Source organism: Metarhizium album (genome assembly GCF_000804445.1).
Source record: "Metarhizium album ARSEF 1941 chromosome Unknown scaffold_3, whole genome shotgun sequence".
In the NCBI taxonomy this organism is placed as follows: domain Eukaryota; kingdom Fungi; phylum Ascomycota; class Sordariomycetes; order Hypocreales; family Clavicipitaceae; genus Metarhizium; species Metarhizium album.
The window spans coordinates 584,752-607,151 of NW_024467577.1; the positions used below are offsets into that span (position 1 = coordinate 584,752).

The window sequence follows — 22,400 nt, forward strand, 5'->3', positions numbered from 1 at the left end:
TTATGGCGTGACTGTCCCGCCCCCCTCTCCTCTCTTCCCTCTGTTGCGAACTCGAAAATATAAAACAATGACAATCAGGCCAAGCCAAATAGCGAACTCTGAACCATAGATGACGAGTCCCTTGACGCTCAAGGGGTGCTGAAAAACTACCGACAACAAAGACGCAACGTCTCCACTGGCATCCAATATGGCGAACTTGAGAGATATACCCGCATCTGACTGCGTCTTGAACATGTCAAAATAATGTCGGAATACACCACCTGCCAGTAGAACAGCAGCAACCACGGCCATCAAGGTTGCAGGCCATTGTTGACCTCGTCCTCGTGCTACTCTGAGCGCAAGGACCAACCCTGCCTCTATTGCGCCTAAAATAGTGCCTGTGGACGCAGAAAAGATGAAGGCTTTTGCCAGGCTCCATTTCTGACCATAGTACTTGCACTGGCCCCAAGTCCACAAACTCAGGAAGATGAGTATGTTCGGCTGGATCTTGAGGGCCACGTTGAAGTCGTCAGCAATGTTGTACACGCCAAGAGGCACCCCGGCAATGGCCCAGGATGAAAAGAACGTGGCAGACAATGATTGACTGTCATGTCGTCGCCAGTTCTTCCAAATCTGCGGCAGAAGCTGCTCGCGCGTCAGCAAAAACAGGTAACGAACGAAGATGAGGTGCGAGTTCCAGATGACCCTACCTGAAGAGACCACAACACTGCACCCATCGTACCAAAGACATTTGCAGCGACAGGGTTGTCCATCCCGACTCCACGAAGAGCGCGAAAGCGACTATCCATGAACCACCAGGAAGCCGCATGCCGGCCCCTGGTCGTTTATATATATATATTCGGAATGATACACTGTAGCCAACACCGTACTTGTGACTTCGTACCTGGCTTGGAAATTAATTGCGCTTGATCGTGATTGGAGAGTTTCATGTTGATATGTGGAAGCAACTGGAGAGAATCTGACGGCAGCGATTGGCTCCACATCGGAGAGATAGTCGGTGATTGGACAATTCTACACGACGACAACGCAAGTCTCTCGGCGCAGCGGAACCGCGTCTTGCGGCCAAACTGACGAGTAACCTCGAGGAGAATCGAGATGCAGAAAGATAACAGCCTACACTGCCACGGGAGTTGGCCTCCATTTTCGGCAGACCAGTCTGGTCATGACGAAATCATCACCAAGTGCTGCACTCACAACAAGAGGGCAAAAAGGCCTCCCTCAGAGTCATGACTCCTCTCGCACGACCGCACATGATAACGTTACCCTCGGAAAGGCACCTCTCCATGTCAGCACGCTGGCTAACAGTCTCTCGCCGCGACCCCTCGGCCAACTCATCTTTCTTCTACGGCGTAACTTCAACCCGCATCTTTTGCCGCCCTACATGTCCTGGCCGTCTTGCGAGGCGATCCAATGTCACATTCTTCGACAACCAACATGATGCATCGGACTCAGGCTATCGCCCGTGCAAGAGATGCCAGCCCTGCAACCCTTCCTGGAGCAGGGAGGTCCGAAGTCGCGCTCTCGCGCATCGTGCCCGGGACCTTATTGTCGCTGCCGAGGCTGACGGCAGAGATCGAACGGTGGAAAGCCTGGCTCAAGACCTGAGAATCAGCGGCGCATATCTGCATCTGTTGTTTCAGAGATATTTCAATACCACTCCCAAATCGTTCGCACACTCTCTACATGGTGCTATACCGCCGTGCAGGGAGCGTTACGTAGGACGCGGAAGCCAAGAACAGGAACCCCAAGATGTACAGACTATACGGCCTTGCCAAATGGACTTGTTATTTTCGGATGTCGACTTTACAGATCCGTCGATGGACTGGTCGTCACTGGGTTTCAGCGGCGAGATAACCGGACATGAGAGACACTCCGGCTACAAGCTCTATGAGGTCTAGGCCGGGGACGGCACCAGGATGAAGCATGGACGGCAATAAGCCGGGGGAGGCTGTTTGAGTTGTTCTGGGAAAATCTTACCTATTGCGCCCATAGATATGAAACTGGCAGGATGGATATGTTCAAAGGAGGGGGTGGGAGGTTTACCGGGCGTAAAACCTGAACGGCGTCGGAGCGTTGTGAAGAGTCGGCGTTGTGAAGAAGGGTGCTGCGGCCGTGGGAGCACACGTTATAGGGTAGGCAGGTCTTTACATTACTAGCGTGCGCAACTTTCCATCGCCAATGTCGTCCTACACCTACCTCAGTCGACGGTTGCAATAAAGCGTCAGGCGATGCCAATGTTTACCCTGCCATGTCACTGGCACCAATTGTGAATCGCATACTCCGTACTCTCGACGAATCCGTACGCGAGCAATATCGCGAAACGCCCCACCGTGGAAAAAGGTGAACCATGACTCCTCCATTCTCTCATCGAAAGCCTCACCACTCCTCCTAGCCAGGACAAGGTAAATCAACAAGCCACGACATCTTGTCAAACACCGCATCTCCGCACCTCCGTCGCCTTGCCGAGAGTCCACGCCCAAAGCCCAGCCTCCAAGACACCACACGGGCACCAAACACCACACACACACACACCCGCACCCTCACCACCATGGCCGTACCCATCTCAACCTCCCACGGGCTGCTCCTCGCGGCGGGCGAGCCACCAGCCACGGTCCGCGTCCAAAACATCCGATCCACCATTCAAGGCCCCTCGGACGCCTGGGGGCGACAGGGCCGCCCGCAGCCCATCAGCATATCCGTGACGGTGGGCATGGCCAAGGCCTTCGGACCAACGTCATCCGCGGACGCCCTCGCCTCCGACACAGTGCACTACGGGCTCCTCGCCAAAGCCGTCCTCGCGACGCTCACGCGCCTCGACGGCCGAGGAGCCGCGGACCGCCCGCCCACGCTGCCGGCCGTCCTGGACTCCGTATGGACCGACCTCACGGGCGCCACGCCCGCCGGCACGCCCGCCTCGCCCGCCGGCGGCCCGCCGTTCCTGAAGCTCGAGTCCATCAGGAGCCTCCAGGTCGAGCTGCGCCTGCCAAAGGCCACGCTGCAAGGCGACGGCGTGCGCCTCACGGCCGCGGCCGTCTTCGCCCACGGCGCCATGGCCCAGCGCGGCATCAGGCTCAGCGTGTGCGACCTGCGCATCCCCATCCTCATCGGCGTCAACCCCAACGAGCGGCGCGCGAGGCAGGCCGTCGTCGCCAACGTCGACGTCGACCGCTTCGACGACCCGCGCGACAGCTACTCCTGCCTCGAGGGCGTCATTGCCACGGTATGTCGCGTCGCGTCGGGGCGTGGCGTGCCCAGACCAGACCAGACCATCCTTGCCTCCCTCCTTGCTTCCCTCTCCCCGTCTTGACAGCCGCGGCCGCCAGCTAACCTTTTTCTCGTGGGGGCGGTGCAAAGGCAATGACAGGCTCGTCCTTTGAGACCGTCGAGGCTCTGCTGGCGGACGTGGCTGCACACGTCGCGGCGTACTTGGCCGAGAATCATGCGCAGCCCGCGGACGGAGGCGGCTGGCAGCTCCGGGTTGCGGTAGAGAAGCCCATTGCCGTGGTGTCTGCCGACGGCCCCTGCGTCGAGTTGCGCGTCAACACGAATGATGTCCTTGTCACAAACACAAAGGGCGCGGCTTCGTCGCGGCAAGATCCGTCCTCGTCATGAACTGGGCTCATGTGCGCATGGGCCTCAGATACTCTACACACACACACACACACACGCATGACTTGCGCGCGGTCGAATGGATGCAGCGAGTGACGCGGGTAGTAGGTAGTGTCCGCGGGCTTTACTTGTCTCTAGAAGATGCCCCTGGGTTTGGAATCGAAAGCCGCCGTACGGGGTTTACAACCAATCTATGGCCGCCCCCCCCCCCCGCAATTTTTCTTCTTCTTTGCACTAGGGTCTACACGTAGTATTACAAGCCGTCTTGAGCAGAAAACGGCACGTCACCATTAGTCACCTCGCGAACAAACGCCGGGTCAGCATCGTACATCATCACGTGGAAGTGTTCCACGGCATCAACGGACTTGAGCGCAGCCCAGTTCCTGAACCACACAACCTGCCCGAGGACAGAGCGGTTAGCACACAGACGGAAGCACATGGGCAGACCCGGCCAGGTGGAGGCGGGCAGCAGAAGACACCATCTAGACAGTGGACACGCAGCACCACCCGTGCACGCAGACGACAAGATATCCGGCCTCTTCGGTTTCATTTGACCTCGGCAGACCGCGCCTTTCTGAGGGTTGGAAAAAAGCGGAAGGGGCAATCAACTCACGTTCTCTGCCGGGACGCGTGTCCGGAATGTCCTGCTCACAAAAGCGTCAATCTCTCCTCTCGCCTTGTCCGTCAGGTCGCCGCAGGTTGGGTTGATTTCAAGCTCAAACTTGGTCCAGACAACAAGATGGACGACTCTCTTGTCCAGGCCGTAGGGCCAGTCGTTGCACAAAATCTTTACGTCTTCTGCGTACTGGAAAGGCGACCCCCGCGGATGGATAGGGGCCTGCCACCGCAGTCGTTCTTGCAGAACGAAGCTGGCAATGCTGCCGTGTTGCTTGGCCAGCTTGAAAGCGAAAGCCTTGTAGCGCCTCAGCTCTGAGGGGATTCTCTGGAAGGCCTCGAGCCGGTTCTCTCGGATGATGCTGCAGATCTCATCCCATGCCAGAAGCCTGAAGGCGGAATCTGGCGTGCCGACAATACGGCGGTCCTTTTCGCTGAGGCCGGCAAGAAACGGGGGGCACTCGGGGGTCAACTCATGGCGAGGACAGTTGACCTGCCAAAAGGGAACGGCGTGGAAAGGACCCATGACGGTGGGATGAGACTGCGATGGGCTGGATGGCTATGCGGACATGAGGCGACGTCGGACGCTCTGGGACCGTTCCCGTAAATGTTGGCCGAAAGCGTTGTGCTGATAAAAAGAACGAGGTGAAGAGAGGGTTAGGAAAGAAGTGTAATGTAATTTTTTTATGAACAAAAAGGGTGAACAAGGTCAAGATAAAGTCCCAGACAGCAAAAGAGATCAAGTCCATGATTGAGTCATGTCTAGCCCTTGGCAAAGACGCACAACTCCACCTGTCATATCGCTGGGCAGCGAGAAAAACAATCTCCCAACTGTCGGCTGTGACGAATCGAGTCGTGGGCCGACAAGGAGCAGTTTGACGATGCGCGGAGATGCCTCTTTCACAACGTGTTGTGAGACCACTTGCGTGCCACGTCGACGGATAAGCACATGTTGTTGCTGGGTGGCCAGGCAGCCGGATGCGGGATGCAACGTTTGTCTCTCGATCTGAATCAGGCTGACTAAGCATCACCTGTGACCAGCGAGCAACTTGGGGTGCAAGGTGAGAGATGTGTTGACATTTCAGTCCAAATGGCCAGGCATTTTGATCGGGAAAAAAATCGTACCAACACTCGTACTCGACAACTGCCTGAATACTACGGAGCACTCCGTCCTTGAAAAGCAAGTGAACGGGTTGACCAATGCAGTTCCCACGTGTCCGGATCAGCCCCCGGTGAGGTGGCCTCCAGGCCTCCAGGATTAGACCTGCTGAGCATTTAATAATTCACATGTACTCTGGGGTGGTGGTCGTAGCAGCAGCAGCAAGTAGTGTGTATTATCAAGGGGCCCTAGGGGGCCCAGGAAAGGCATCAGTATTAAACCGGTTCCGTCTTTGGCAAGTTCCCCCTGCAAATGTACTCGAGAGGCTGCGGCGCACCGGGTGCATACCCGTCGGGTCCAGTCGGGGCGTCACCATCATCCCACGGTATGTATTTGTTGCCCAGTTGTGAGAGGAGTACATCCAAGAAGGTCGTGTTTCTGTACTCGGTTGTCCGTCAACGCTGCCTGGGCGACGAGGCCAACCAAGCCAGCACCCGTCATTGCCAATTTTAACATGAGTCCGCTGAACCCCTGACGCGAGATTATCATTGATTCCATTTTCGTCTCACGTTGGGCAGAAAAGCGGCAGGCAGTGATAGACGGGGAATCGTACCAGACAAAGTACCTGAGCTTAGCATTGGGTACCTTAGGTACTCCGTACCTGGTGCCTGGTACTCCTCACTCCGTACGGAGTAGTCAACCGCTCAACCTTTTTCGCGGACCAATCACGTGCCTCTGTCACGTGAAAATCCGTGCCTTGCAGCGGGGAAGTGACTGTTTCGTCTGGCTGTCTGGACGACATGCAGCCACCCCTCTCTGCCCATGGACGCGGGACGGGGAAGGTGAGGGGGTGGGCTGCGCGCTTCTGTCACCCGAGGTTATTTAATCGCGCCCCCTCCCCCCCCCCAGGGCTCAAATGTCGCTTGTGTCTGGTTGTTGTTCCTTTCTTGCCGTCATTTTGCTGGTGGGGATGGGCGGCGAAACAAACAGGAAAATGGGACTTGGGTTGAGATAAAGTCAATGGACGGGAAAATTGTCCCCATGTCAACCTCTCTTCTGACGTCAATCTTAGCGCCGGTTGGTAAATTGATCCTCCCGCTGCTCCAAGCGGTCCAAGCATCATTGATTGGCCCCTCCTGGCCGCCTCTAGCAAGCGAAAGTGCTGAGTGCTGGGGCATCTCGTCGTCCGCCCGTCTCTCCACAAAAAAACAGCCTGCTGGTGAACAGCAGACCCGCCGTTGCGCATTCAACGCTGAGCTGCGAGAAAAAAAAGCTGCAGTGGGGGGACAAGTGGTACCAGTACCGGCTTTGGAAGTTCATGTTGTACCGTGTACGGAGTACCCAACGCAGCACAGAACGCAGGCTCGACAGACCAGGGCCGCCTCTTCTACTTACTTGGTGTTGGCGTTTCATTTCATGGGTCTGGGACTGGACGAGACTGGACTGCTGCAACCTCTCAATTCTGGTTGCCAGCTTTCAACCAATACTGCTCAACCAAGTACCGCTACTAGTACTCCGTAGTGCTAACTTCTAATAATAAGTGACCGAGCTTTCCCCTCCCCCGCCTTCCTTGGCATTACTTCTTTATCGTCGACATTTCCAACCTCCGTCATCCCCCCTCAATTCTCCTGAATCTCCCGCTCCGGTTCTCGAGACGTACTCGCAATGGCTGGCGTCGTGAAAAGCGCTCTACCCACGCATCTAAAGCCCGCGGGCAGCGGTGGCGATGACAATGGTTTCGAGAGACGCCATCATGGCAAGACTCGCAGCCACATGGTTAGTAAAGGCTCCTTTTCAGCTCTGTTCCTCACCTCGCCCTGTTCCGCATGCTGTATACACTCTGTATGACCCAAAGACTCTGCGCGGCCTGGCTCTGCGTCTCTGTCTTTGCTGCTCTCGGCTTGTTCTGCTCCTTTTGTTGGGGATCCCGAAGCCCCCAAACAACGCATTCACAAAACCCAGCACGCGTCACTCGACAGCTCTCGTGTGGTATCTTGGCGCATGGCTCGAGCTTATTTGTTCCGGCCGAACCAGCTATGGCCGTGAATGAGCGCGTCCCCAGGACCTTGTTTGATTCAGCAGCTCGGACGGTCGAATATATTGGAAGCTCAATCTCATGGTGCAGAGCCCCGATAGAAGCAATGGCCGCGATGCATAGTCCATGGTTCCTTCAGCACCGATTCATCTGTCCTTGACGAGTACAAACAGTCCATGCCTCGACCTTGCCGCAGCTCGTTTGTCCTGCGGCTGCGGCTGCGGCTTGGTTTGCCGGTCTTCAACTCCTCAAATACATGCCCGTCGCCTTCTCTCTCACACCCTCAACGCCTCTTGTCCAACCATGGCTCGTAGACTGCCACGACCTGGCGAGAGCCAGCTAACTGATTCACAGGCTTTCGAAAACACCTCCACCAATGTTGCCGCGGCTCAGATGCGCAATGCCCTGACCAACCTCGCCGAGACTGTCGAGGACCCCAATGACAAAAAGGTGATTGCCACACCTGCCAGTACATGTCGCAGAGCAAAGAGCCGGAGCTGTGGACTGACTGCCACTGCCGCATGTAGCTCTTTGAGACGGAAATGGACAACTTCTTTGCCCTGTTCCGCCGCTACTTGAACGACAAAGCCAAGGGCAATGCCGTGTAAGTTCATCTCCAGGTTGGACCAAGGCCATGGACGAAGGCGGGAGACTGACATGTCCACGTAGTGACTGGGATCGCATCGCCCCCCCGGCCCAGGGCCAGGTCGTCGACTACGAAGACCTCGCAAACTCCGAGTCTGTCAATTTCCTGAACAAGCTGGCAGTCTTGAAACTCAACGGTGGCTTGGGTACCTCCATGGGCTGTGTGGGACCCAAGTCCGTCATCGAGGTCCGAGACGGCATGTCCTTCCTCGACCTTTCCGTGCGCCAGATCGAGTTCTTGAACCGTACCTATGGTGTCAATGTTCCCTTCCTCCTCATGAACTCATTCAACACCAACGACGATACTGCTGCCATCATCAAGAAATACGAGGGCCACAACGTCGACATCCTCACGTTCAACCAGTCTCGATACCCCCGAATCTACAAGGACTCGCTGTTGCCAGTCCCCAAGGACTTCAAGTCTCCCATCTCCGAGTGGTATCCTCCCGGCCACGGCGACGTCTTCGAGTCCCTGTACAACTCTGGCATTCTGGAGAAGCTGCTCGAGCGTGGTATTGAGATTATTTTCCTGTCCAACGTGGACAACCTGGGTGCCGTCGTCGACCTGCGCATTCTCCAGCACATGGTTGAGACCAATGCCGAGTACATCATGGAGCTGACCAACAAGACCAAGGCTGACGTAAAGGGCGGTACCATTATTGATTATGAGGGCTCCGTCCGCCTGCTCGAAATTGCCCAGGTCCCCAAGGAGCACGTCAACGAATTCAAGTCCATCAAGAAGTTCAAGTACTTCAACACCAACAACATCTGGCTCAATCTCAAGGCTATCAAACGTGTAGTTGAGAACGATGAGTTGGAGATGGAGATCATCCCCAACGGCAAGACCATCCCCGGAGACAAGAAGGGAGAGTCGGACATTTCTATTCTGCAGCTCGAGACGGCCGTCGGTGCTGCCATCCGACACTTCAACAACGCCCACGGTGTGAATGTTCCTCGCAGACGCTTCTTGCCTGTCAAGACCTGCTCCGACCTGATGCTCGTCAAGTCGGATCTCTACACCCTTAAGCACGGTCAGCTACAGATGAGCGCCGCTCGGTTCGGCGACGCGCCCCTTATCAAGCTCGGCGGCGACTTTAAGAAGGTTTCTGATTTCCAGAAGCGTATTCCTTCCATCCCCAAGGTCCTTGAGCTTGACCATCTCACCATTACCGGCGCCGTCAACCTGGGTCGCGGTGTCACCTTGAAGGGAACCGTCATCATTGTTGCCACGGAGGGCAGCACCATCGACATCCCCGCTGGCTCTATCCTCGAGAACGTCGTCGTCCAGGGTAGCTTGCGCTTGCTTGAGCATTGAGCTGTTGGGGCGAGCCGTGGAGTGGGGATGGATGGAGTAAAAACAAACAAAAAAAACGCCCCGCATGGAGTGGTGAGCCGCGGCTCAGGCAAGTCTGAGCGGCATGAGGCTTTTTTCTATTCAATTTCTAGCATGGACTACCAGCCAGTGGGATGGGAACGACTGGCACAACACAGTATACAATACTACACGTACATTAGTTGATTTCGGGCCACATGATGCGTGACTTGAGGACGGCACTCCGTACCTCGCACCTCGTTGGGCTTGTCTTGGGATAGGAGCGGGAGTGAGAGCCGGGCATTTGGGTCGCAAACGCGAGCTGAACACGTGGTCTAATTCAACAAAACAATGGGATTTTGTCCTCTTTGCCCGTCATGGCATTCACACCCAGGCTTGATTCGTGTTGTTTTGCGGTGGATTTGATGACGCAAAAATGCCGAATGTACTCTTCATGGTGGGAACAGGCATCGAGAGGCATGACAGAGGCATGACAGAGGCAATATCTGCATGACCGTGACCGGGACCCCAACCAAGCTCGGTCACAAGTGGGACTCATTTCCCGGGGCGGGAGGCCGATGCGGACGCCACACCACGCGCCAGTCCCATTCACGCATAACAAAACAAGGGGCTCGGCCAGTCTGTTGCGGCCCTCAGGTAGTTATTTGTTCGACGGGCGGACCTGACACATGACTGCGAAACGGCGTCACAGTTTTAGGCGAGGTGAGATGGATGGCGCCCGGCAAACAGGCGGAACGACGGAGCAAACTGGCACAAGGAAAGAGGACGCCAAAAAAAAGAAAAAAAGGAAGGATTGACAAAGAGAATAAAAAACGTAAACAAAAAGAGAAGATGAAGAGAAGAACGAAAAAGAAAAACGCGTCATCTTGTTTGAGGAGCCACGTTTGTTTGCAATCAATAAATTTGACCGCCGACAGCCAGCCCTACTGACCGAACTAAAATTATCATGACGGGGATGCGCCCGCTCATTCCAGCCTTTGCATGGCCCGTTTCTCCAAGGAGTACGGAGTACGGAGTACATCCGGCCCAGTACTGGTACGTCGTGAGCTGGTACGACAAAATGATGAGCGCCATGGCCCATGATATTGTACAAGGATCCCCGAGGTGACGGCCGCGGCGACGTTCTCGACCTATTTCGCTCCTAGAGTAAGACACGGCCGTACTCGGTACCCGGTAACTACATGCCATGTTAGCCCTGGATGGATGGATTGTTCTCGGCTCCTCGTCAGACGGACGACATCTCTTCCAGTCTGCACGGAGCAGGTGCCTGGATGTTGCGCATTTTCTGCAAAAGACGGGTCCGCACGCAGAGCGTCCCCGTGCAGGGGTATTGCCGACGAAACAGGGAGCCAACTCTCCACGAAGCCGCCCAAGGCACCGAGACGCACGGGGAAAGTGGTCCGTCTCCCTAGAAACATTGCAGACTGGAGAGTCATTCACGCCCTGGGCATGGCGCGCCGCGCGGCGTGGTGCAGTTGGAGGCGAGAGACAAGGGGCTGCAGGTGCAGTAGTAGCAAGTATGTAGTTCTCCGTAATACGGAGTAGTAACTTATTAGTTACTACTAGTAGTGACGACTCCGTACTGCTACTCCGCACGCAACGTCCTTCAACCTGTGCAGACGTCGGAGAGGACCCTGTGTCGCCGGCGCCACATGATTCAGCCCTCACGTACTCCGTGTTTTGGTCATCAAATGTTGCCGCCGCCATGTTTCGCGAGGCAAAAACGCTCGTCCACGGTGCCACTGCTGCGCTCAGTAGCTGACTGCTGTGATGCTGCGGTTTCGCCGTCACTCCGTACTACCACCAGGATTCTTGGCCTTGCCCGCAAATTGAAATTGGCCTCCTTGCCAAGCGGGAAAATGGCGCGACAGGTCTCCAGGCAAACTCAATGCAGTGGAACCACCTGGACAGGCTGGTCGATATCGGACGAGTGATGGATGCACCTCCTGGTCTGGCCGTTGGGAGGGACACTTGCCGTGCGTCCGAAGCCTCCGTTGTTCGCTGCGACTCGACATGAACATGAACATGAACATGTCGCCCGTTTGTGTGTCGACAGACCGCGATCGGTTCGTGGCAGCTTGCTTGCTGGCCGGCTGGCTGGCTTAGCTCGTGTCGTGCAGGGCCAACGGCTTCCTTGGCTACTCCCTACATGCATAAGATGACTGACTAGCGCTCCGTACGGAGCGGTAGGAGGAGAGATTGCATGGCACGGCCCACCGTCGTCAATGACCCAGGCCTGCCAAGTATGGCATACAGTACATATACTCCGTAGGCACAGGGGTTTTCGCAGCTTTGAAATTGGAGGTGTGGAAACCATGACTTGACTAGCCCTGGCCACCAGGGGCTTCTCTCTGGTCACGACGAATACGTCGCCCGCCGTCTCTTCCATGGCGACGCCTTGCAAGTCAGGGCTGAGCCGTGAAATCTATTTCAATCTGGGGTACGCCGCAACGCCTTGCCGGGCAGATCACCCTCCTCTGATGCCTCTTCGATCCTACGTTGTGTAGTAGTACCCATTCGTCAGCTTGCACCATCGTTTGGCCACCTCCAGTCTGAGCACTTGCTTGATTTGCCAATGTAAGTCTTGACACGAGCACGGTCCTTCTCCCGGTCCATTGCACACTCGGCTGCACATGGTCGACATGCCATCAATTCAACGTGAAATACCCGCACATCCGTTCGTTTCGTCGAGTCGACCGTCGTCTTGCAGCTGCCATTGGTGGGCATTTCGCAACGTCCAAAGGCGCGAATGTGATGGGATGCTTGAAGCTCAGTTGCTCCGGGCTGCACTGAGCACCGTCACCGTCGCCGTCACCGTCAGCTCAGCTTGGCATTTGCTGGGGAGACGAGTCGTGTCTTTGGTTTGGCGGCTGTGTCGTTGGCCTCGGTTTTAGAACCACACCCTGTCTGGGCCAAGGCAGCTGCAAACTAGCTGCTCTTGCCACTTGCGCCGGCGAGTCATGGGCACCTCGCTTCACTTCGATTGCTCCGAGCGTCTGCAGCTGCCAAGATTCACTACGTTTCGCCATTTTGGTCTTTCTTCTTCTTCGTCTTCATCTAGTAAACAAAAGTAACACTCGTGCAAAATACAAACCACTCTTGCTGACCAGCGTCGAGTTTGATAGTCTACGCAGTCACCGTCTTTCGCACGTTACCGGCATTCAAGATGAAGTTGGCGCTCGTTCTTTCGGCTCTGGTCGCCTTTGTCGCTGCCCAGAAGCCCGAGTTCCTCAACAGCAATTATCAGATTACTGAAAACCAGCCGTTCAACGTCAAGTTTTCTGGTAGCAGCAAATACACAATCAGCCTTCAGACCGGCCCTCGATCCGACCTGAAGAGCCTGAAGACCCTCGACAGTAAGTCCAGACCTGCTTTTGAACTTGGAAAACGAAGACGGACACGGCACGCTAACACGCTCAAAGCTGACGCATCCAACGGCTCTGCCGATATCGTCCTTTCTGGCGTTCCTTCCGGTACCTACGCCTTGAAGATTGAAGACAATGCCGACCCGGCAAACTTCAACTACTCCCCGCAGTTCGCCTACGTGGGCACCGGTGCTCCTCTCACGACTTCCTCTGCTAGCACGACTGGCTCTTCGACCGGCCCGGCTACTGTCTCCTCGTCTCGGGCCTCTTCCGCTGCCAGCACTGTCGTCAGCAGCCTTGCCCGCAGCACTGAGAGCTCAATCCGGAGCTCAATCGAGAGCAGCACTACCGTGTCTTCCGTTGCCAATGCTACCAGTGGTGCCAAGAACTCGTCCACCCCGGCCCGTTCCACGGCTTGTGAGTAGACTGCTGATATAAATCGATTCCAAGTCAGCTGATGGATGATCCGCTGACCAATTTGTACAGCCCAATCCCTCAGTTCCACCAGGTCTACTACCGCAGTCCCAACCACCATCCCCAACGCTGGTATTCGTGCCACTCCCATGGCTTTCGTTGTCGGCGTCGTCGCTGCGCTCGCCTACCTCGCCTAATTTCATGCGTGACCGGCTTGAGCGTTTAATTTTTCTTTCAGCGGATGGGTTATGTATTTAATTCGGCGCGGCCAGCTTTTTAGTAGTTCTTAATTCCCAGTCAGCGTACTTGCGCTGTAGACACATTGAGCCAACAACACAATGATCACGAACCGGGTCTCCTCTCCGGGGTCCAGCTCCTTGAAAGGGTTGTCGTGTAAAGATTGGACGTTGCTTCGCATCATGAACTGCATGAACATGATAGGCTATAGACCGGTGTTTGCTGCATGATTACTTGGTGGTTAATGTGCGACTTGACGTGGTGTGTGTTGGGTTGGGCTGCGATGCAAACTTCCGTCATTGGTCTCAATGCGTTGACCTCGAGTCGCTACGCCGAAGAAGACAACACAAAATTACGAAGACGAAATGTATTGGAGTGGACAAGTACCATTTCTGACCCAGAGTCCAATTGAATCTGAACCTCGCCAACCTGTCGTTGGCACATGTGGCAGCAAATCCGAGCACGTCCCCCTGTTCCGAGTCTGGCATGGATGCCTTGCTGCTTTCCGTTTCTACCCCAACCAGTTTCTATCCGGCATCTCGGACATCTTGCAAGTTTGCACGGGTGATGTTTAGCGATTAAGGAAAAGGACAAGTAAGAAGAGGGAAAAAAAGTAAAGCGCAAGTACAGGTGCGACCCTAGACGGCCAGAACGACCAAGCCACTTCAGGAAAGAGATGAATAATGGTATTGATGGCCAATGATGAAATGTCAGAAAAAGGCAACGTAACAAACCACTGGGACAAGGAAACGGGAAGAGAAAAATAACTAGTCCTTGGGTCAGAACTGGAGCTAAACATGTGGTATCGTCGAGTGTTCGTCACATCGTCACATCCTGGTGTCATCCACCTTGGAAGGTTCTGGGATAGTTGAACGCCGACTCTATCCTACTTTCCGCTTCCATTGCCCATGCACCAACCGCAAAGACATCAGACTCGCATGAGTCGACGCTCACGGGTGCCCACGGGCCGAGGAGTTGGGAAATCTCAGCCTGATGATGCTCCTGTGTAGCGATGGAGACATTCGTCTCGGCACTACATTCCTGGCAGTCGGAGCACCGGCGGCGGCATCGGCGACGACCATCATTGTCGCCGGACGCGTACATTCCGACAGGGCTGTTGCCCGGGTTGTCGAAGCGCTGGACGTTGGTAGCTGTCAGTTGCTGGCCCGGTTTGTGGCTACACGTCTCGTCTTCGCTGCAGTTGTATTGGGCAGCGCTGGCCGTCTGGACCATGACCCAGTCTGTGCTGTCGTCACGGCAAGACGGGGGCGACGGAGACGAACGCGTCTTCACAGAGGGAGAATAGTGCGTATCGACGACGTGCAAGCCATCGTCTTTCCTCTTGCAGTCGGCACCCTTGCCTTGGGTGCCGTGGGTGGATTTGTTGGTGGCGTGGCGGGCTGTTGTTGACCGAGACCGGTGAGCGAGGTTGGCACGGCGAGGGCGTCGGAGGGGCATTCTCACAAAACACGGATGGGTGGTTTGCGAAATGGCTTTGCAGGATGGGAGCGGAACAGAGTACGGGTTTCAGTTTGCTATATATGTCGACGGATGTCACGAGTCACGACGGATCCGGCTGGATCGTGCTGGTTGGGTGGCCAGCAGGAGGGCTGGCAGCAATGCGAAGCAGGACAACGGGGATGAATTGTTGTAGTATTTCGCAAGCCTCAAGGCAGGTAGCTCCTCGAGTAAATCGGGTGCCGGGTGGTAGTCTGCTGAAAAGACGGATGATGAAGGATGGAGTGAGCGGGTCAGAGCGAATGGTTGGGGGAAAGGAAGTCGGTGGGCGCCCGGCGATTTCATAGTTGGGAAGGTGCAAACTGCAAACAGAGAAAGCGACTTGCACTTGCGGCCCAGGACATAACTACATACGTAAGCAACCTACTCGAGTACGCATCTTCTCATGCAAGGCTGGGGCAGGCTGGGGCACGACGAAAAAGCAGCGCGCTTCACAGCTTGAACGCCTCATCGCGGCAGAGGCCCCTAGGCTTCGGGGCCGCCATGTCGCATCTGTCAAGTTGCTTGGGCCTGCCCGGCTCACGCAGGATCGACAGTTTGGACACTGCACGAATTGAACAACTGGGAGCCCGTCAGCATCGGCTCGCACCGGTTAGAGCTTGGGACACGACCGTGTAAGTCACGCGGGCGGTGGTATCGCTGGCATCAATCTCGGGCCAGCAAGTAACTTATCCATAACGATGGAAAACGTCGGCAAGCACGCGCAGTCGGCGGTTGCGCGGAGGCTTGACTTGACGTCAGGACCCTGGTAAGTTGTCTGCCGTGTCGTTCAGGATCCCTTCGACTCCTGATCAGAACTGTACGGAGTAGTGTAGCTGATAAATCCCGGGCCGTCCAGCAGGGCTTTCGAACCGCCTCACTTTTCCTGCCTGGCGGACCCTGGTCGCGGTCACGTTTCCTGCCGCCGCTGACCCACGTCTCGTTCACCATCATGTTGCTGGCTGACGAACAAGGTTGGGGCTCCGATCTGAGCCTCGAAGCCCCAGGAACTTATGAGACAGAACCGGCCCGAGGCACTGGAGCTGCTGGGTTGGTGAGCTCGGATGAAATAAATACCTCGCTACGTACCGGCGCATTCGGACGGCACATGTACTCTTGAGTGACTGCATCCCTTTCTGAGCTGTGCTGGTGGCCTGCTGGCGCGTTGGGCTTTTGCAAGGAAGCGATACCAGCCATCCTGCCGCGGGTTGCGGGTTGTTCAATAAGACATATGGCCCGGTTTACTACTATTCTTGTTGCTCTTCATGCAGCTACTATCCGACCGACCGTTCTAGCTACTATTATCAATCGACGCTGCCACACAACTTGGCAGACTTGACAAGGTGCACGCAGCGAGGACAACACGACACGACTCTGTTTGACTGGTCTAGACTGCATTCAGCGAGTAGACAAAATCGCAAGGCCCAAGTTTTCGGCCCGGGGCGTAGCTCGCGTGCAGAAAATTACATTGGCGTGGTCCCAAGTGGTAATCCTTGAATGCACATCTGATCTGATTGCGTCAAGTTAGTTAGTTACATGGGCACAGAGAACGACCGGGCGAAGCACATGTACATGTACGTATACAGCATCCACGACGGGGTTCATGTTTCTGAATGAGGCGTCGCGACACCCTTTCTTGGAGCCAAAACGACCATGTCGATGAGAGCCGAGGGCATTGTGCTGAACTTGGCGGCCGATCAGCTTCACTTATTACTCGTCTTGCAACCAGACGGCCCGTCTCCCTCTCCACGAGGACCTCGTCTGCCGCGCCCGGTTTCTGCTGCATCCACTTCTTCTGCCGCTTCTCGAAGCCTGCCACGTTGGGTTCAGCTGATCAACTGCATCATATGCATGCATGCCCATCGACGCCACAGCATTGGCCAATGCATCTTCACCAAGACCTGTTCAAGGGCCAACTTTAAAATCGCTCATGTTTGGCCCATACTGGCAGCTGATTTTGGGCATGGTCCTGTCGTGTAACAGCTTCGGCCCGTCCGAAGCCCGGGTGAACAGCAGTCCCAGCCTCTTCTCACATGTACAGAGGAAATCCACGAGTTCGATGCGAGACATGGCCATTGCCCGATGCTGTCGTTCCGTATGATGAAATGTATCCATCATGGATGTTATGAATGATCATGGCCGTGCGAGCTAGTTTCCGTCGGGCTTGCCGGGAGTGAACCCGTGACAGACACGGCGTCCAAGAAGCTTGAGGATAAACCGAAAGTCGTGGCCAAGTAGATGGCGGTTCAATCATGCGGCCAGCTCATGGCTCGCCGCTTCGTAAGCTTGCCATGCTCTGCGCACATTCTCCATCCCCGCTTCTGTGCGCTTCGGTAGTCATGACATCCTACTCTGTCTATTCTTTCAGGATGAATCAACGAATTCATGTTCCTTGGCGAGGGGCTATTTGTTGGAACTCCAAAATTGCTGTCATGCGGAGGACTGAAAGTCCTCGGGACACCAAGTCCACGGACCACAAGCAGCTCCACGTAGCGGCATTGGCGACGACGAACTGGCAAAGACTAGATGAGGTGTGTAACCAAACTTCAACAGGCATCAATTAACGATTCGTCGCACATGCATGGCTCATAATTCTCGCTATTTTACATTGGCCTCGAATACCCATTCGGCCCTGGTGTTGGCCGGGGCATGTTTGCAAAGTCCAAGTTTCCGGAGTGCCAAGTCCAAAGGGGAGCTAGTTCTCCCATTTGCGCAGTTGTCAAATTTTCGATGTTAAATTCTTGGCCCGCATCCACGATTTGTTGTTGATAAAGACCGTCTTCTAGTGCCGTAGCAGCATCTATTGTGTCAAATGAGGGCCTTGTATTTTCATCCATCGGCGGAGGTAGAGTCTCAGTGTTGGCTTCCCACCTCTCTGACGCTCGTGATCCGCCCGTGAAATGGTTCGGATCTGAAATCAAAGTTCCCGAGTCAGCGACTGCCATGCAGCTGGCGTCCCGTAGCATGGCCTGGTTTTCATAGTCGGAATTGCTGTCGTGATTGTAGTCGTCACTTTGCGTTGCCATTGTATGTGGTGCAAATTGAGAAGACAATGGCGCTTCCATGGAGTTTGGCATGGGAACAGTTGGGACGGCACATATGGTTTCCGCAATGGGCTTCTCAGCCCGATTTGTCACAGCTGTCGATGCTAAAGGGGGAGGCCCAGCGGATGTAGACGCGGGGGGGATTAAAGGCCCTCCGTGCCGCGCAGAGCCAGGTGGTGGTGGCGGTCTCGTGTTCAACTTGGTGCGCTTTACCTGATGTTCGAGGTCTCTGCGGGGGACAGCTTCAGGCAATCTTCTTACTAGTCTTTCAAGTATATCGTAGGAGGTTTTGGAAGTTTTCGAGATTGTGTTCAGTTTCTTGAGCATGTCGACGGCGTCGCCGATAGATGCCAAGACATCAGCTCGATTGGATATGGTATGTTCCATGTCTTTAAGTACTGCGGTACAGAGGATGGCAGCGGTGTCGAAAATTGAGAAAATGATGAAATGTAAGCGGCCGTCTCTATTGTAGATCTTGTCAACCCATCGGCGCAGAGTCTTCATCAATTTGAGACTATACCAGACACCGACGGACCGAATGTTGAGCTCGTTGGGGTCAGAGTTCCATGTGTACTGTTTTACCATATAATGCCTAATTGGGTTTAGAATTAAGAGGCATGCCATGGTGTAGACATAAAATCGGTGTGCAAATAACCAGGAACATTTTTCGTCCTTGCTTGTGTCTGGATTCTCAAACGCGTATTCAGGTGGGAACTCGTCGACCCATTTCTCAATGATAGCTTTGTACTCTAGAACTTCTTGTGGCAAAATGACGTTCTTGGGCGCGCTAAACCGTGATGCTAATTGGCGGGTCAGACGAGACTGCATCTTCATATGTTGCAGGGGAGACACGGTATGGCCCTCCAGCGTCAACTCGGGAAGTTCTGCATCGCAGTCGGCTCGATGTATTATCTTGGGTCTGGACAGACCAGAAGATATTTGCCTGGCGTTCACCGGTGAGTATACGGTTGGACGGGCCAAACACGGACAAGGGGTCGCGAAGCCGCAGGGAAGCGAGCTCACCAGTCCCAAGTATCCAAGATACACCATAATCTTCTACGCATCTCTAGGTCAAATTCACTGACGGTTCCAGGTGCGGGATCTTTGTGATAGCCCAATTCGTTGGCCTCCAAAATGGCAGCACTCAAAACGTGCCATGCCTCAAGAAACTTGGCTTCCGCCTTGTACCAGTAACAAGAATGTAAGAGCCGCTGGACATTGAGGAAGTGATAGTGTCCAACAGGAATGACACTGGCGAGTTCTCTCATGGCTGCATGGAGACGATCAGACACAACGTCCATGGTGTCTCCCAGCTCTCTTTCGAGGGCCTTTTCAGTGGCGTTTTCAACATGCTGTAGAGCACATGCGCAAACGATAGCCAGTAGACATGTAAATTGGAGTGACAGTGGTCGACTTTGGGACTGTCTGTCCCACCAGATGTGATAGTCCTGCAGGAAGATGGGCGGGTATATGATGTAGTAGTGATAATTGATTTCGCCGAGGAAATGTTGCATCAGAATGTCTGTACAGAAGAAAGACACAAGATTAGATACCCAGTTTGTTCATCGACAGGTTGCTTCGGAAAAAGTAACCATCCGAAAGGCCGCTGAAAATGGAAGGACTTGCCCATGGATTGTCGCCGAGGAAGGAGCTGCAACACCCGGCGCATTTGGGGAAACGAGTCTGCATCGACAAAATCTTGCTTCGGAGCTGGCTTCTCGGACTGTAGAACACCGTGATTCACTTCGTTAGATGGATGATATCAGGAAATTGCTCAGCAAAGCTGAGTGAGAGGCGGGATCGAGAGCAACCGTGTATGATGAACGTACCACTCCATGATCGATACCCAACGTGGCGTACAGACGAGTCGTCAATGCATCGAAGCCAGAGCCATCTTCCTCGTCGACTTGAGTAGTGCCTCGGTCAGCGTAATCATCGTGCGTTCGCTTGAGTTTTTCGGTCAAGTCGTGGGCTGGTGTGTCCGCCGTGGGGTTGAAGCAATTATAACGGCACTCATCGGCTATCTTGCGCCGTTGACACCGATCGCATGGCCATTCGCGGTTGCACTACCCGTGGCATCAGTTGAATCTGTAGTCTGTGGTTCGACGGCACATGTTGGGGGTACAATTCAGGTGAGGGCAGCGCGTTCCTTTCTCAGTGATGATGACTTTTACCAAGACCGCGCAGCATGTCTACTGTCTACGGCTGGCTGTCAATGGAGTCGAGTAGAACAGAAACGACAAGGACAGATGAATCATTGATTGGTTCAGGATTCAGATGAGCTGACATTGAATGGAGGTTCGATATGCACTCACCTTTTGCTTCCGTCGCTGACACTCGGTGCAAGCGGACCGGTTGTATCCGTTCTCGCGATTGGGATCCTCTACAGGGACACCAGCAGATACGGCGCCAGCCATGATTCAGGCCTCGAATTTCCTCTTGGTGATATTCAGGATGATGGTTGCGATGCAAGAGAGCAAGGCGTTTTGAAAAGTGGTTCGGGTCGAATTGAAGTCGACTTTCGAGACCAGGGGTAGTATGGGATTTTCTGCTCTCTCAGGGAAGCGGACGGACGGGCCGTTATAGCTTCCCAACTCGTTGAGTTTGTCTGGGTCAGCCAGTTGTTGTTGGTTTGTACGGACTCGTACCGGGCATGGCCGGTGAATAATAACACAGTACGCGCATCATGGATCTGGACAGGAAGTGACCTGTCTCGGTCTCGCTGTGGCTTTCCAGCTAGCTCTGGGCTCTGGCTGGACCTTGGGAGCCGCGAGGCATCCGCCTTGGGAGGATTCCAACTGTCAATCAGCAACCGGGACTTCAGCCTGGCAGTGGCGCCCAATCATCGTGTTGTGCAGCCCTCCTCGAGGCCGGTAAGAGGCAGAGCTAAAACCCGAGTAGATCTTGCCGAATCATTTACGATGGACTCAAGTCATTACGGAGCACTAGTCATGGAGTTGAACCCGACAGTTTCGTGATTGGGACTTGTGCGTATCGTCCCGGAAACATACGCATGCATGGCACGGAGTACTCCGTAAAGCGCGTCCTGTCTCTTCTGCGGAGTTGCTTTTTATAAAATAAAAAAAATAATTAATTAAAAAAAAAACTGCGGGTCAAGTCGGGCTGCGCAGCCTCATATTGCATCGCCCGTTTTCGGCGCAGAGCACGGAACACGGAGCATCCGGACCTCGAGTCGCTGGTCTCAGGAGATGGAGAATATTTGAGGTTTTGCTTCTTCCAGGAAGGGCACGGTGCAGCGTGCAAATCACAACTGTTCCCATGCAGGCCAGGCTGCTCTCGATGGTGATATTCCATCGTCCCTGGACGGCCTGGCGGATTCGACCAAGCTGAGCCGTCTCCTAGTTACTACTCCAAAGACTTGGCCGTCGGGGCCAAAATCAGCCTCTCCAACCCTGGCCCTGGTCGCTCAATCGGTGCCGCACCCGCGCCGCGATCATGGGAGCTTCTGGCCCCCACCGCCCATCCCGGCGACGAGAGCCCATCTAGAACTGCAGACTCCATCTCGTGGCGCCGAGAAACAAGTCTTTACCCGAAGCAGCCGTCGGTGGCGGTTGAAAGAAGCGTCAAGAGGCGGAGAGGGGCTTTGCTGTCAACTCCAATGATCTCCTTTATGGGCCGTTTCCCACGCGGAAGCATCCCTGCCGATTCCGTCCCTATTGCCTGTTGCGTGATCATCGGACCAATCCAGATCAATCTCCGATCCTGCAGATCCCTGGCCACACATGCCAGGTGAGCCGTCGGCTTCAACGCGCGTTGGGGTCCCTTGCGAGCACTTGTTTCCTTGTCCATCCACGACCTCGACAGGACATGGAGACGGTCGAGCTGTTGTAGGACTTGCTCGTCCGTTTGGATTTGCATCAGCATCATAAAGACCTCCCAAGGCAAAGCTCACGTCCCATCGTCCCGGTACTTGGCAACACCGCAGACAGACCTTTGTGCCCCCTGCGTTGCGGTGAATGTGCATCCGACGCCGTACGACACCGTACAGTAGAGTACACGTCGGTGCGTGACAAGACGAGAAACTCGCAGGAAACCCCGCTCCTGAGGCTCGGTCCATCCGACTACACCAGGGACATGAGCCGCAGTACGAACCGGACAAGATGGGAATCCCATTCTTCCGTGTGCTACCACGTCAAGGCCCTTCCCAGCATTCCCTGCAAGACGCAGATGGACGGAGATGCCTTGGTCAATCCTTTTGCCGACCGAACATCGCCTTCAGGCTCAGTCCCTCCGTCCGGCCCTGTGGAAGTAGCTTCTGGGAACGCCCAGCGAGCAACCACATCCCTTCGAATGTCGGGCGACGTTCGTGTCTTGTACCGCATGCAGCCCGTCACCCAGCGCCTCCCTTCCGAATCGGCTCGTTTGCCATCTTCCGCACGTTAGTCCCACGGCATACCAGGTAGCTGCGGCTGAGCCCGCAGCGATGGAACCTCATCGGTTTACGGAGTTGCTCTGTGCCGAGCACGGAGTAGATATGCCTGAATCT

At 55.0% G+C, this 22,400-nt stretch overlaps 7 protein-coding genes across 7 annotated transcripts; 3 read left to right on the forward strand and 4 right to left on the reverse strand.

Annotated features, from left to right (window-relative positions):
* MAM_01937 (PQ loop repeat protein) lies at positions 1-808 on the reverse strand (the record flags this gene model as incomplete). The annotated part of the gene is made up of 2 exons (XM_040820736.1): positions 1-624; positions 722-808. The coding sequence occupies 2 exons, from the start codon at positions 806-808 to the stop codon at positions 1-3; spliced, it is 711 nt and encodes a 236-aa protein (XP_040681079.1).
* Positions 809-2,548: 1,740 nt separating this feature from the next.
* Positions 2,549-3,612, forward strand: MAM_01938 (dihydropteroate synthase; the record flags this gene model as incomplete). Its single annotated transcript, XM_040820737.1, has 2 exons — positions 2,549-3,220; positions 3,355-3,612. The coding sequence occupies 2 exons, from the start codon at positions 2,549-2,551 to the stop codon at positions 3,610-3,612; spliced, it is 930 nt and encodes a 309-aa protein (XP_040681080.1).
* Positions 3,613-3,862: 250 nt separating this feature from the next.
* MAM_01939 (uncharacterized protein) lies at positions 3,863-4,750 on the reverse strand (the record flags this gene model as incomplete). Its single annotated transcript, XM_040820738.1, has 2 exons — positions 3,863-4,006; positions 4,223-4,750. The coding sequence occupies 2 exons, from the start codon at positions 4,748-4,750 to the stop codon at positions 3,863-3,865; spliced, it is 672 nt and encodes a 223-aa protein (XP_040681081.1).
* A 2,911-nt stretch (positions 4,751-7,661) lies between these two features.
* On the forward strand, positions 7,662-9,318 carry MAM_01940 (UTP-glucose-1-phosphate uridylyltransferase; the record flags this gene model as incomplete). The annotated part of the gene is made up of 3 exons (XM_040820739.1): positions 7,662-7,808; positions 7,886-7,962; positions 8,028-9,318. 3 exons carry the CDS (start codon positions 7,662-7,664, stop codon positions 9,316-9,318), a joined length of 1,515 nt encoding a protein of 504 aa, XP_040681082.1.
* A 3,184-nt stretch (positions 9,319-12,502) lies between these two features.
* Positions 12,503-13,312, forward strand: MAM_01941 (extracellular matrix protein precursor; the record flags this gene model as incomplete). Its single annotated transcript, XM_040820740.1, has 3 exons — positions 12,503-12,692; positions 12,759-13,118; positions 13,188-13,312. The coding sequence occupies 3 exons, from the start codon at positions 12,503-12,505 to the stop codon at positions 13,310-13,312; spliced, it is 675 nt and encodes a 224-aa protein (XP_040681083.1).
* Positions 13,313-14,192: 880 nt separating this feature from the next.
* On the reverse strand, positions 14,193-14,810 carry MAM_01942 (uncharacterized protein; the record flags this gene model as incomplete). The annotated part of the gene is made up of 1 exon (XM_040820741.1): positions 14,193-14,810. The coding sequence occupies one exon, from the start codon at positions 14,808-14,810 to the stop codon at positions 14,193-14,195; it is 618 nt and encodes a 205-aa protein (XP_040681084.1).
* A 2,642-nt stretch (positions 14,811-17,452) lies between these two features.
* On the reverse strand, positions 17,453-20,310 carry MAM_01943 (uncharacterized protein; the record flags this gene model as incomplete). The annotated part of the gene is made up of 5 exons (XM_040820742.1): positions 17,453-18,836; positions 18,917-19,415; positions 19,486-19,603; positions 19,723-19,959; positions 20,209-20,310. 5 exons carry the CDS (start codon positions 20,308-20,310, stop codon positions 17,453-17,455), a joined length of 2,340 nt encoding a protein of 779 aa, XP_040681085.1.
* Positions 20,311-22,400: the final 2,090 nt, after the last annotated feature.